Source organism: Arachis duranensis, chromosome 5 (genome assembly GCF_000817695.3).
Source record: "Arachis duranensis cultivar V14167 chromosome 5, aradu.V14167.gnm2.J7QH, whole genome shotgun sequence".
Taxonomy (NCBI): domain Eukaryota; kingdom Viridiplantae; phylum Streptophyta; class Magnoliopsida; order Fabales; family Fabaceae; genus Arachis; species Arachis duranensis.
The window spans coordinates 16,865,374-16,878,499 of NC_029776.3; the positions used below are offsets into that span (position 1 = coordinate 16,865,374).

The 13,126-nt window shown below is 31.6% G+C and overlaps 1 protein-coding gene across 1 annotated transcript; it reads left to right on the top strand.

Moving 5' to 3' along the window:
- Positions 1 to 4,037: 4,037 nt before the first annotated feature.
- LOC107488404 (protein disulfide-isomerase 5-1-like) lies at positions 4,038 to 5,260 on the top strand. Its single transcript, XM_052261647.1, has 5 exons — positions 4,038 to 4,217; positions 4,415 to 4,473; positions 4,565 to 4,697; positions 4,811 to 4,841; positions 5,157 to 5,260. Exons 1-5 carry the CDS (start codon positions 4,038 to 4,040, stop codon positions 5,258 to 5,260), a joined length of 507 nt encoding a protein of 168 aa, XP_052117607.1.
- The last annotated feature ends 7,866 nt before the right edge of the window (positions 5,261 to 13,126 follow it).

Genomic DNA, 13,126 nt, shown 5'->3' on the forward strand with positions numbered 1-13,126 from the left:
CTCGCTGCCTCCGCCTCGCCGCCTCTGCCTTGCCGCCTCCGCCTCGCCGTTCTGCTTTCTTGCTTTCTGTTTTCTTGCTTTCTGGTTTTGCTTTTTGGTTTGGTGTTGTTTGGTGTTGTTGCTGTTGTTTGATGTTCTTGGTGGTGGTGGTGGTGGTGGTCTTGTTTTCTGTTTCTGTTTTTTAATTTGGTGTGGTTTGGTGTTGTTTGATGTTGTTGCTGTTGTTTGATGGTGGTGGTGGTGCGACGTTGCTAGTTGTGGTGGTGGTGCTGGTGGTGCTGGTTGTGGTGGTGGTGCTAGTTGTGGTGGTGGTGTTGGTGGTAGTGATGGAGGAGGTAATTGTGTTGGTAGTGTTGAGGGTATTTTTGTCCAAAATAATTAAAATGACGATTTTAATACGAAAAAAAACGTTAAGTATGATTCTAAATCAGAAATTACGTTGAGGACGGTTTCGATTTTGACCCTCAACGTGGGGACCAAAACAATACTTATCCCTTAAACATATATCTCAAATACTCGATCAATATACTATAATTATAAATAAAATGAACAAAATACAAAAATCGATAAAATAAAAAAATTAATAAAATTGTGTTTTTTAATAAATTAGACATATAATTATTAGACAACAAATTACAAAAAAAATATTAATAAAAATATTAGATTTGATATTAAAATAAAAATATAAATAATGAATAAAAATATAAAATTTAAAATTAAAATATTTAAAATTAATGAAGTAAATGAAAAAAAATTTGGTAAACAATGATTTAAACATTAACATGATAAATAAATTAAATCAAATAATATATATTTAAATTAATTAAATTAAATAATTGATATAGTAAATTAATTATAATTATTTGGCTTAATAAAATAAATTTAATAAAAAAGATCTTATAAATATCTCATGTAAAAATTATACCACTTTTAAAAACTATTAATAAACAATATCTTTCACATAACAAATAACTACTTGGTCAACATCTATTCTCTATAGACACTATCTTTGTGCCTATAAAGTCACAAAGAGTCAACTCAAAATTATGATAAACATTTAGAATATGAATAAGTCAGAGATCACAGCTATCTATCTATCTATCTCTCTATCTATCCCTATATATATCTATTTATTTATTTATTTAGTTATTATCTATATCACCATCTAATTAGAATAGTATTTGAATAATAGTTTTTAATAAATAATAAATAGATAAATAAATAAATAGATAGATAGTATATGTAAGTCGTGTGCGAAAATATAGGTTGTTTCGTAAATCTATTTTATCTTTTGATTTTTTAATCTATACGTAAGAGAGTTAGTTTATATATGAATATTTGATATATTCTAGATAATTTTGTATTATTAATTTATAGAATTAGTTTTATATATAAATTTATTTAACGAAAATTATATATAATTTTCGGTATCATTTATATAAATGATTGGTGACCGAGTTCATTTATTAAATTAGATGATAGATACATAATATAATAGCATGTTAAAAATATATTAGTTTTGTGAGCATGTTCATATTTGATTCTGAATTTTATTTTTCTAAAAGGATGTAAAGATTGAAATTTGCTTATAAATAATTATTATATACAGGCTTAAGTTTTAAAATGGCCTTTAAAATTAAAGTCGTACACTAAAATTACCTATAAAATTTTAATTATATTAATTATATTTTTGAAATTAACAAAAATACAGTAAATTAGTCCGACCTATTTTTCGTTAACGACGTGATGATATTGCTTGATGATATAAATTGTTAGTGACATGTATCACTTCATAGTAACACGTGACATGCTAACATAGACGATTGTGTCACGTGTCACGATGTTATTTGGTTACGTACTTACGTGTTAATTTATGATGTGTCGCAACAGTATTCGTTCATATATTATCCGCTATGTCTCATTATAGATGCACTAAATTAGTCTCTAATTTTACATTAATTAACTCATTTTAGTCTCTAAAATTAAATATCATGTACCAAATTAGTTCATTCAAAAATTTTTTCTCATTTTTTTTAAAATTCAAAATTCTCAATTATTTAGATGCACTAATGTTAATTTTATTTTTTCATATATTGTCTAAATATAAGAACTTTTATAAAATATTTTTAAAATTTTAATTTTAATTATATAATTTATTTTATAATAATTTAACATTGATAAATTTTGTAATATATAAGTATGTTATTATAAAAAAAAAACTATATGATTAATTAGACACGTTTTTTTCGAACCAAAAACAGGTATTTTTAACAAAAAATCAATTATCAAAATACATATTTTTTTATTTTTTCGATTATTATGAAATACATGTTTTTAATTGTGTATAAATATGTTAGATTGAAGGCATTTCAAGCATTTTCACTACCATCTTCGACTTCTTTTGTCTAGCCCTAGACAAAAAAAGTCGGAGATGGTAGTGAGGGTGCTTGAAGCATCTTCACGTTAGCTCCAAAACAGTAGTTAGGGATCCCTGCAAGAGGAAAAAAAACTTTTTATAAAAGAACTTGTATTTAAACGATACATAAAAAAAATAAAATAAAATTAGTTATTGAGAATTTTAAATTTTTAAAAAATGAAAAAAATTGGTGAATGAACTAGTTTAGTATACGATATTTAATTTCAGAGACTAAAATGAGCCATTTAATGTAAAATTAGAGACTAATTTGATAAATTTATAATGATAACATAATATATGATATATGGATAAATACTGTTGCGACACGTATCACAAACGAACATGTGATTAAATAACATTGTGACACGTAGCATAACTATCTAGATCAACATGCTACGTATCACTGATCAACACATTATCATATCATTACACGTAGTCAAATTATAAAGTACCACATATCACTAATATATCACTAACAATTTATGCTATCAAACTATGCTATTATATCCTTAATAGAAAATAAATTAGAGACTAATATATACATGATACACTTTTATCAATTTCAAAAATAATTTTAGCGCACCGTATTAATCTCAAAAATCATTTGGGACTTAACTTCGCGTATAATAGCTATCATAAGCAAATTACAATCTTTACATATTTTTAGAAAAATAAAATTTAGAATCAAATATGAACATGCTCAGAAAACTAATATATTTTTAACATGTTATTATATTTTGTATCTATCATCTAATTTAATAAATAAACTCGGTCACCAACCATTTATATAAATGACACCAAAAGTGATATATACTTTTGTTTAAATGAATTTATATATAAAATTAATCCTATAAATTAATAACACAAAATTATCTAGAATATATCAAATATTCATACATAAACTCTCTTACGCATAGATTAAAAAATTAAAAGATAAAATAGATTTACAAAACAACCTTTGTTTTCGTGCAGAGCTACTTATATATTTATTATCTATTAGAGTAAAGGATATTTTTGTTTCTGACCTTTTTTTTCACAGATATTTTCGACTTCAAACAATAAAAAATACATTAAAATCACTAACCTTTGAAAAATATGGACATTTATGTCCTTCCATTGAATTCAGCCGTTTGCACTGGACGGAAAAAGTTGAGCTGGCAGAGGTGGCACTGAGATGGCACGTAACAGATGCCAGGTGGCATGGAGCATTTCGTAACAGGACGTATAAGTCCTTGGAGACGGAGCATTTCGTAACAGGACGTATAAGTCCCTGGAGACGAAAACGACGCCGTTTCATCTCCTTCCCCATCTGCCCTTTTCTTCTTCCTTCATCCCTTTTCCCTTCCATTCTTCTTCCTCAGCCCCTGCCTCCATCACCGCCGCACAGCCGCACCTCCGTCAACCACCATCAATGCCGGCGACCTCCTCTTTCCTCTCTTTTCGCGTCTTCTTCCCTTTCTCACTCCCTTACTCCCATTAGTCTCTCTCTCCTCACCCTCCTTCCACCCACCGTTCGTCTGCGACAACCTTCTCAGCGACCCACTACCGCCGCGCTGCCGCCTCTCTGCAAAAATTAGTCTCAAATCTCGAGGGGTTAGGGTTTTCCTCCGCACCAACAATAATGAACAGTGTCCGATCGGGATCCTCGAACCTCTGCATAAATGACACTCTCATTGACGACGAGCTTCTTTCGATCCTGGCAATGGTTTCACATGCTTGCTCGAATTGGACCTTGCCCAGTCCGTTTCGCGGTCGTTCTATCCCGACGTCACCGATTCCGACCTTGATGTCATTGCCAATGGTTTCACATGCTTGAGGGTCCTCAATTTGCATAATTGTAAAGGTGAACTCTTTTTTCCTTTTTTTACCCATGTTATTTTTGTTTGTTTTGCGAGAAAACCGTTGAAATTGGCCTTTGGGATGTTGCTTTTCTTCTGATGGAGAGTGAAAATTTCAATGAGATTCACATGGAATGTTTTTTACTTTTCCCCTTCATAGATCAAGGAGAAGGACACTGCATGGTTTGTCAAGTTCTGCGTTCCCTGGTGCAAGTATTGGTAATTGATTCATTCATTCTCTTAACTGCTTTTATATTGTTGAGCTAAGAGTGATTTCTAAGCTGTAAAATGATGATGCTTATTATTACAGTAAGAACTTGGGGACGTTGTGGGATGATTTAGGAAAAGCAATTGAAGAAACTGATGAAATAGAGATTGAAAAAGTGGATTGCGGTGATCATCAAAGGAGCTTTGTGGCATATGCTTATAATGTAGTGTCGCATGTTTCTTAAAATCTCATGCTATGTTTGAGTCTACTCTGCACTCTGCTTCTACATTTATGAGTTCAATGATTGATATATTTTGTTCTTGTAAAATTCTAAATTGCATTTGACAGTTAATTGAGTATCAACGCTGTCAAGACACAAGTGCGTGAATGGAGAAAAATATTTTTAAATGGTCTTGGATTATTGGATATAATTTATGTGTGATTCTTTACTGCTTTATTTAATTATCTAAGCAGCCATGAATGAAGAAAGGTATTCTTTAACTCAATGAAAAACATCATGGCTTTTTTTACAATCAATTATTAACTGATGTATCCACTTAATTATTTATTTGTTTTACTTGCTGGATGCCTGTATTATCTATTCCCCATTGCACTCTCACCCCATGTGTTAACCAACGTTTGAGGGAGCATTAATATATCGAATTTTAAGTTTACATGTTTTTTGAATTGCCAGGTTCAAGGAATGTTGATTCATTGAAGAACTTTGTTTTGGAAGAAGCTGATAAGGCAACAACAAATGCACAAGCACAACAACTAGATAGTGATAGAGAATTATAACTACTTTTTGAGGTATATCTTTTGCTTCAGCTTTATTTTTATATTCTCTGTCTGGACCCTCCAGTGTTATCCCTCGACACATGGAATATTTTTTGACAAATTGACCTTTAGTGAAGGCTGGCAAGAGAGAGAGAGACTAATGGGAGCAAGGGAGTGAGAAAGGGAAGAAGACGTAAAAAGAGAGGAAGGAGAAGGTCGCCGGCGTTGATGGTGGCTGACGGAGGCGCGACTGTGCGGCGGTGATGGAGGTAGGGACTGAGGAAGAAGAATGGAAGGGAAAAGGGATCAAGGAAGAAGAAAATGGCAGATGGGGGAGGAGACAAAATGGCGTCGTTTTCGTCTCCAGGGACTTATACGTCCTGTTACGAAATGCTCCGTCTCCAGGGACTTATACATCCTGTTACGAAATGCTCCATGCCACCTGGCCTCCATTACGTGCCACCTCAGCGTCACCTCTGCCAGCTCAGCCTTTTCCGTTCAATGCAAACGGCTAAATTCAACGGAAGGACATAAATGTCCACGTTTTTCAAGGGTCAGGGCTTTAATATATTTTTCATTGCTTGAGGACAAAAATGTCCGCGAAAAAAAAGGTCAAGGACAAAAATGTCCTTTACTCTATCTATTATTATCTATCTATTTATCTATGTATTTATCTATCTATCTATTATTTATTATATTTATTAAAATCAGATTTCTTTAGCTAATAGCATAGTTGACATACCATGTTCTTAAATGTGTTTTTTGATTTATTTTTTTATTTATTTAAATATGTTAATTAATTAATTATTTGAGTTATTAAAATAAATATCAAATTATTTAATATTTTATTTGACTATATTGATGATAACTAATTAATTATATTAATGATTTGATTTGACTAAAAAAGTAAATTGTTTTTTAATTTATATTAATTTTTATTTTATGTATTTTAATTGATAATTTGTAAGAATGTCCTAATTAATTATTTATTTGATTTGATTAAGATAAATATCTATCAAATTATTTAGTATTTTATTTTAACACACTAACTATAATTATTTAATTAACTGGAATAAATTAATTGAATTTGTTTTAATTTATATTTATTTTTTTGTCTACTTTAATTAATGATTTTTATAAGTGTTATAATTTTTATATACCATATTTATAAGGGTTTTTTTTAGCTTCTCAAAATTCAAAATTATATATAACTAACATTTATTGTGAGACAATAAAGTAGGATACATATAATTGTAATTTCAACCTGATTATACATACATTTATATTTAAAGCATATTTTGATATATATGTGACATACTTTGCATCTCTAGCAACAATAAGCTCCTCCATGTTCTTAGGAGTGCCGATATCTACAAGTATCAATATCTCGTCCTTTGCGGTGAGATTGTACCCACTCTCAATTGCAGTTAAAGAAACACAATTGCAAGCGAATTTCAGAAATTGCTCTCAAGTATTTTCAAGTGACTGACTTCAAGGTTACTCAAATAGCAAAAAAAGTAAAAAGCATAAACGAGTAGCAAATTCTAAATGACCAAAGTTTCTAAATAATATCATGTTTCCTTTTTCAATGCAAATTTGATAAAGCGGAATTGAACTTTCATAATTTTTTCAAACACAATTAGACATGATATAGGTGATACAAAAATATATTCTAGAAAGACAACCCAAGCAGAAAAAACCGAATAATAGGATATTGTGTTGTCTCATAAATAAGAGCCAACAACTGAGTCGTTAAGGATGAAGATATATAAAGATTTTTTCAGAAGCTGCTTATGTTCTTTGATTGCTTTCCATTCCTTTGAATGTACAGTTTGATAAGTCTATAGTCAGGATCATATTATAAAGGACGCAAATAACTCTATCTATTTTTAGTAGGGTAATACTACGGTGAAGAAAGTGATTCTTTTTCTCACCTTGCTGAAATGTATTGGAGTAAGGAGAAGAGAACACGTGAAATGTTGGTTCTCCCTACTATAGTTTATTAATTGAAGTTAACTTTGTATAAATAATAATTTTTGGGCTCATTTTTTGAATAAAAATGGTGTTGACTTTAAAATTTTATGAGACTTATCATGATAATAAATAGAACAATAAAAATAATACATAAAAAATATGAGAGTTTTTTATTCAACAAAAAATGAGCTTAAGAATTATTATTATATTCAATTTTATAAAAACTGAGAACACTCTTACTTATTTATTATTATTAAAACAAAAATTATAATATTAAAACATTGTAATATTAAAACAAAAATTATTACTATTATTATTATTATTATTATTATTATTATTATTATTATTAACAACGAATGCTATAGCATTAAACATGATTTTAATCTTTTAAAGATCAAATATGATATTATTATTATTATTTATAAAACCATAATATTAAATAGACCAAAATAATTTGATTATTATTATCTGCAAAAATAAAATTATTCTTATTAGCATCCGCAACAATAATATCAACTTAACAATTCAATATATTTATTAATAACACTAACTAAATATTTTAATTTAAAAAATACAAAAAAAATTTCTGTTACGTCAACAATAACAATAGAATATTTAAAATTAAATATATAAATTTTTAATTATATTTAACATAAGAAATGGAATACTCAATAATAAAAATATAAGTATAAAATATATATAAAGAATGAAATATAATATACCTAGTTCACAAAGAAAGAAAAAAATTAATTTTAAATTTGACTCACATTTCATATTATTCTACAAATGTCACAGTACTTATCGAACAATAACAGACCAATATTCCACGTGTTATTTTCTCCTTCTTTCAACATATTTCAGCAGGTGAAGAAAAAAAAATATTTTTCTCACCATAGCATTGGTCTTTTTATTATTTTACAATAACATCCTCAACTTCAAAATCCAAAACATCTGCATTGGTATAATATTTTTCAGTAAGTCTGAGTTGAGTTTTACTGTTTAAATTTACCAAAGTTACACAAATTTATGTAAACTCTTAAGAGTTTGATAATCTTATTTTATATTGGTGTAAAAATACAATGAATCATTTCAATTATAAACCACCAAAAATGATCTATTTTATATATTCCAATTATTGAAAATCAATAATATATGAAATTACTAAAACCTCTTCTTTCAAAGAAATTATAGACAACCCTAATAAAAAAGGATTGTTTTTAACCTGTTTTTTTCTAAAATTAAACACATAAAAATATAAAGAATTAATTTCTATCTCAAAAAACGTGGTTTCATAGAGGACATGTATTGTAAAGTGGACTCTGCACAGCAGTTTCTTGTATATAAAATGCCAATAAAAAAATCGAATTTGGATCCTCTAAAGTTTGAATTTTACTTTAAAGAGTAAAGTGTGATCTCTTACCATTTATTTCATAGGTGGGACCAAGAATAAATATAAAAGAGAAACTATTCAATGGTAGAAGATCACACTTTATTCTCTAAAGTGAAATTTAAACTTTAAAAAATCCAAATCCAAAAAAATCATATAATTAATCAAAATATGACATTTTAGAGAATAACAAAAAATAGACAAAATTGCTGCATTTAAATTCAATGATGTCACAAGAAAAAAAAGAACGGAAGATGTATATAATGGGTGGGTGCCAGTAATATTAAAATTTGGTTTGAGAATTGGATACAATAAAGATGTTAAGGGGTTATATAAAAATAAGTGATATAGATTATTTTTTGCTATTACTTGGATTATCTGACACAGTAGAAATATAAAAATTTTTGAAAATAAAGTGTCTGATACTAATATAGCAGTTAGTAGCATGTTAATGCGCTTGTAAATTAATGGAGTGTAATAAAAAAGAAGAAATATGATAGATTCAAGTTAAAAAGGATGTGTAGAAAGTTAATGGAACGTGGATTTTGTGGGTATATAAAATATATGTTCTCTACATGTAATAATTTTATTGTTGATGGTTACCTTAAAAATTTTTATGATATGATAAAGTGTTTTATAGGAGAGAATGTTATTGTTAAATTTACATGTGAGCATGGAGAAGAACAAGAACAGAGAAGCCAAGAAGGAATTGAGAATTGAACTTTTATAATGATGAGACTCAAAGAATACAAAGCTATAATTTGCTATTTATACAAATACTACTTCTAACAGAATGCTATAGCTGCTCTAACTAACTATACAGCTCAACATGTGCAATCAAACCTACTACTAACAATTTTCTATACAAAGAGAAATAATAGCTAAAATTAACAAATTCTAACTAATAGAATAAATATCAAGTAACACCCTCCCGTAAGCTTGGAGCATTGGGAGAAAAGAGATCCAACAATCCAAGCTTAGAATAACCTGCATTGAAAGGCCCAGGAGCAAGAGGTTTAGTGAGAATATCGGCAGCTTGATTATTGGTGGAAATGGGAAGAAGATGAATCAACTTTTCTTGCAATTTGTCACGGACGATATGGCAATCAGCTTCGATATGCTTGGTACGTTCATGAAACACAGGATTAGTTGCAATGTAAATAGCTGAATTGCTATCACAGTATAAATTAATAGGCTTTGTGATTGGAACACCAAGATCTTGAAGAACATAGCTCAGCCATTGGGCTTCTCTGGTGGCCAGAGCTAAAGCTCTATACTCTGCTTCTGAGGAGGAGGCTGCAACTGTAAGCTGTTTCTTACTCTTCCAAGTAACCAATGATGGTCCCAAATAAAAACAATATGCCGAGATGGATCTTCGAGAGTCAACACAACCAGCCCAGTCAAAGTCAGAGAAACCAGTAAGTTACAAATCAGATTCTGCAAAGAAGAAGAGGCCTGCAGCAGGGGAACCTTTTACATAACGCAGCACTCTATGTGCCGCCTTCAAATGCTCAGTAGTGGCACAGTCCAAAAACTGGCTTAGCTTCCCAATGGCATAGCTTATATCAGGCCTAGTATTTGCTAGATATAAAAGCTTGCCCACAATTCTTCTATATTGACTAGAATCAGTGAGCAATTTTCCAGCAGTTTTACTAAGCTTTGCTCCATAATCGATGGGAGTGGTGGCAGGTTTGCACCCTTCAAATCCTGTTTCCTTGAGTAAATCAAGAACATATTTTCTCTGGTACAAAGCAATTCCTGTCTTAGATCTTGCCACTTCTAGACCAAGGAAGTACTTCAAGTCTCCCATGTCTTTTATCCGAAATCTCTCATGAAGAACATCTTTAACTGAGTTAATTTCATTTAGATCATCACCTGCCAATACGAAATCATCGACATACACAAGAATTGCTGTGAATCCAAGTGAAGTAGTCTTGGTGAAGAGGCTGTAATCTGATTTACATTGAGTGAATTTTAACTCGAGTAAAACTGATTTGAGCTTGCAATTCCACTGCCTACTCGCTTGTTTCAATCCATACAAGGATTTTTCAAGCTTGCAAACTTGACCAGGCGAAGCTTCCAAACCTGGAGGCACCTTCATATACACCTCCTCATCAAGTTCACCATGTAAAAATGCGGTGTTGACATCAATTTGTTTAAGGTGCCATCCTTTTACTGCTGCAACAGCAAGTACCACTCTCAAAGTCCCTAGCTTTACTACAGGACTGAAGGTATCTCGATAGTCAACACCAGCCACTTGTGTGAATCCTTTGGCAACAAGTCTTGCCTTATGCCTCTCCACTGTACCATTTGGGTGGTATTTGGTACGAAAGACCCATTTACATCCAATTGCTCTCTTTTTAATTGGCAAAGAAGTTAGCTTCCATGTTTTGTTTTCTTCCAAGGCAGTCAGTTCAGCTCTTATTGCCTCTTGCCAACAAGTTTGAGTGATTGCATCCTCATAAGTTTTAGGCTCTAAATTTTGAATAGCAACAGAAAATGCAAAATGCATGGGGGAAAACCTAGTATAAGACAAGACATTAGAGATAGGATACCTTTGAGCAGTAAGCTGCGATGAGGGTGAAACAGTGTTGATGGTTTGACACTCATAGTCCTGCAAGTATGCAGGTGGTTTAGTTTGCCTAGTTGATCTCCTTACATCAGCAACTTCAGGCATAATGGAGGATTCAGGCAGAGCAGCAGAATTATGAGTTGAAAATTCTTCATGTGATGCAGATGTGGTTTCCAAATGATCATGAATTTCAGGATAAGGGAGAATTTCATCAGTTTCATTTAATTCAGAGGAAGCATTATCTTCCTGCTGGCTGAGATTTGGGTGATGCAAGCTTGGTTGAGTGGCTGCATCATCAGTGTTTAAAACTTGTATCTAACTCCCTTCCAAAAATTCATAATCAAAGGGATGAGATGCAACATGAGATGAATGAGAGGAAGCTGAAAAATTATCATTGTTGGCATTATTGGAGTGACAGTAAGGAAAACAATTCTCATAAAATTGGACATCCCGAGATAAGAAAATCTCTCGAGTTTGTAAATCAAAGAGCAAGTATCCCTTTGTGCCCTCCCTGAATCCAAGGTGTAAACACTTTCTTGCTCTTGGATCCAGCTTGCCTCGTTGTCGTGCAAGGCTGCCAGCATATGCTAAACAACCAAAGACTCTGAGAAGGGAAAGATTTGGCAAAGTCTTATAAAGAACTTGATACGGAGACTTGTTTTGCAAAAAGGGTGTTGGCAGTCGATTAATTAAATAGACCGCATGTCCAACACTGTAATTCCAAAAAGATTTTGGCAAATGAGCATGAAACAAGAGAGTTCTAGCCATAGCAAGAATGTGTTGATGCTTGCGCTCAACAATGCCATTCTGCTGTGGAGTTTCCACACAAGTTCTTTGGTGAGATATGCCATTAGAGCTGTAGAAAGTAGGCATTAAAAACTCAGGCCCATTATCTGTGCGAATTGTTTTAACCACTGCATTAAATTGGGTTTTAGCAAAAATGACAAAATCTTTAACCAATGAAGAAGCCTCAGCTTTAGTTTTCATGAATAAAATCCAAGTAAATCGAGAACAATCATCTACTATAGTGAGAAAATAACGCTTCCCAGTAAAAGAGGGAACAGAAATAGGTCCCCAAATATCAACATGAATGAGGTCAAGTACATTAGCTGTAGTACTAGAACTAACAAAAAAAGGTAATCGCTTTTGTTTGCCAAGATGGCAAGAATGACACGGTTCTGTATGTTTTGCACAATCAATAAACTCAAAATTCTTTTGCAATGCAACAAGCCTATCATGAGATGGATGTCCTAATCTAACATGCCATAAAGACTGAGAGAATTGGCTGCAGGAAGTTGCTGTGATGTGAGGAAGAGCTTTGACTTCTTTGTGCAGAATGTACAAACCATCAACATTGCTAGCTGCACCAATCATCTTCAAAGTGTGCAGATCCTGTATCTCACAAGCCTTGTCAGTAAAACTCATTTTGCAATGTAAAGATGCAGTAAGTTTCGAAACTGATATGAGTTTGAAGTTAAAAGTGGGAATAAACAATGCATTAGTGAGAAAAAGATTGTCAGAAAACATAATGGTGCCCATGATGCAGCTAGTAGTGAGTGCTCCATTAGGTAATTTGACAATAATTGGATCAACTTTGAAGTAATTTTGAAAATCTGCCAGGGTATATGATACATGGTCAGTAGCTCCAGTGTCAAGTACCCATGGCTTGTGTTTATTGATTGAAATATTTAGAGCTTTGACATGAGAATCAAATTGTAAAATGTTTACCATTCTACCTTTATAAGGAGAAGGATTTGCTTTGGCTGAAATCTGGTTGACACTATGAGAATGAGGCACATCTTGCTTGCTGAGTAGGGCTAAAAGAGCTTCTCGTTGCTCTGGAGTGAATTCATTAATGGTTGGTTCACCTCTAACCAATTGTGGAACACTAAAGTCATCATTTTCATCTTCAGGATTGTCTGCTGCAGTTATACAATTGAGGACAGGAGACTTT

Excerpts from the sequence above, each read along its gene's own strand:
- LOC107488404 (XM_052261647.1), top strand. The coding sequence starts at position 4,038 with ATGAACAGTGTCCGATCGGGATCCTCGAACCTCTGCATAAATGACACT. Across the intron at positions 4,218-4,414 it reads CCTTGATGTCATTGCCAATG|ATCAAGGAGAAGGACACTGC; the intron begins GTTTCACATGCT and ends TCCCCTTCATAG. Across the intron at positions 4,474-4,564 it reads GTTCCCTGGTGCAAGTATTG|TAAGAACTTGGGGACGTTGT; the intron begins GTAATTGATTCA and ends TTATTATTACAG.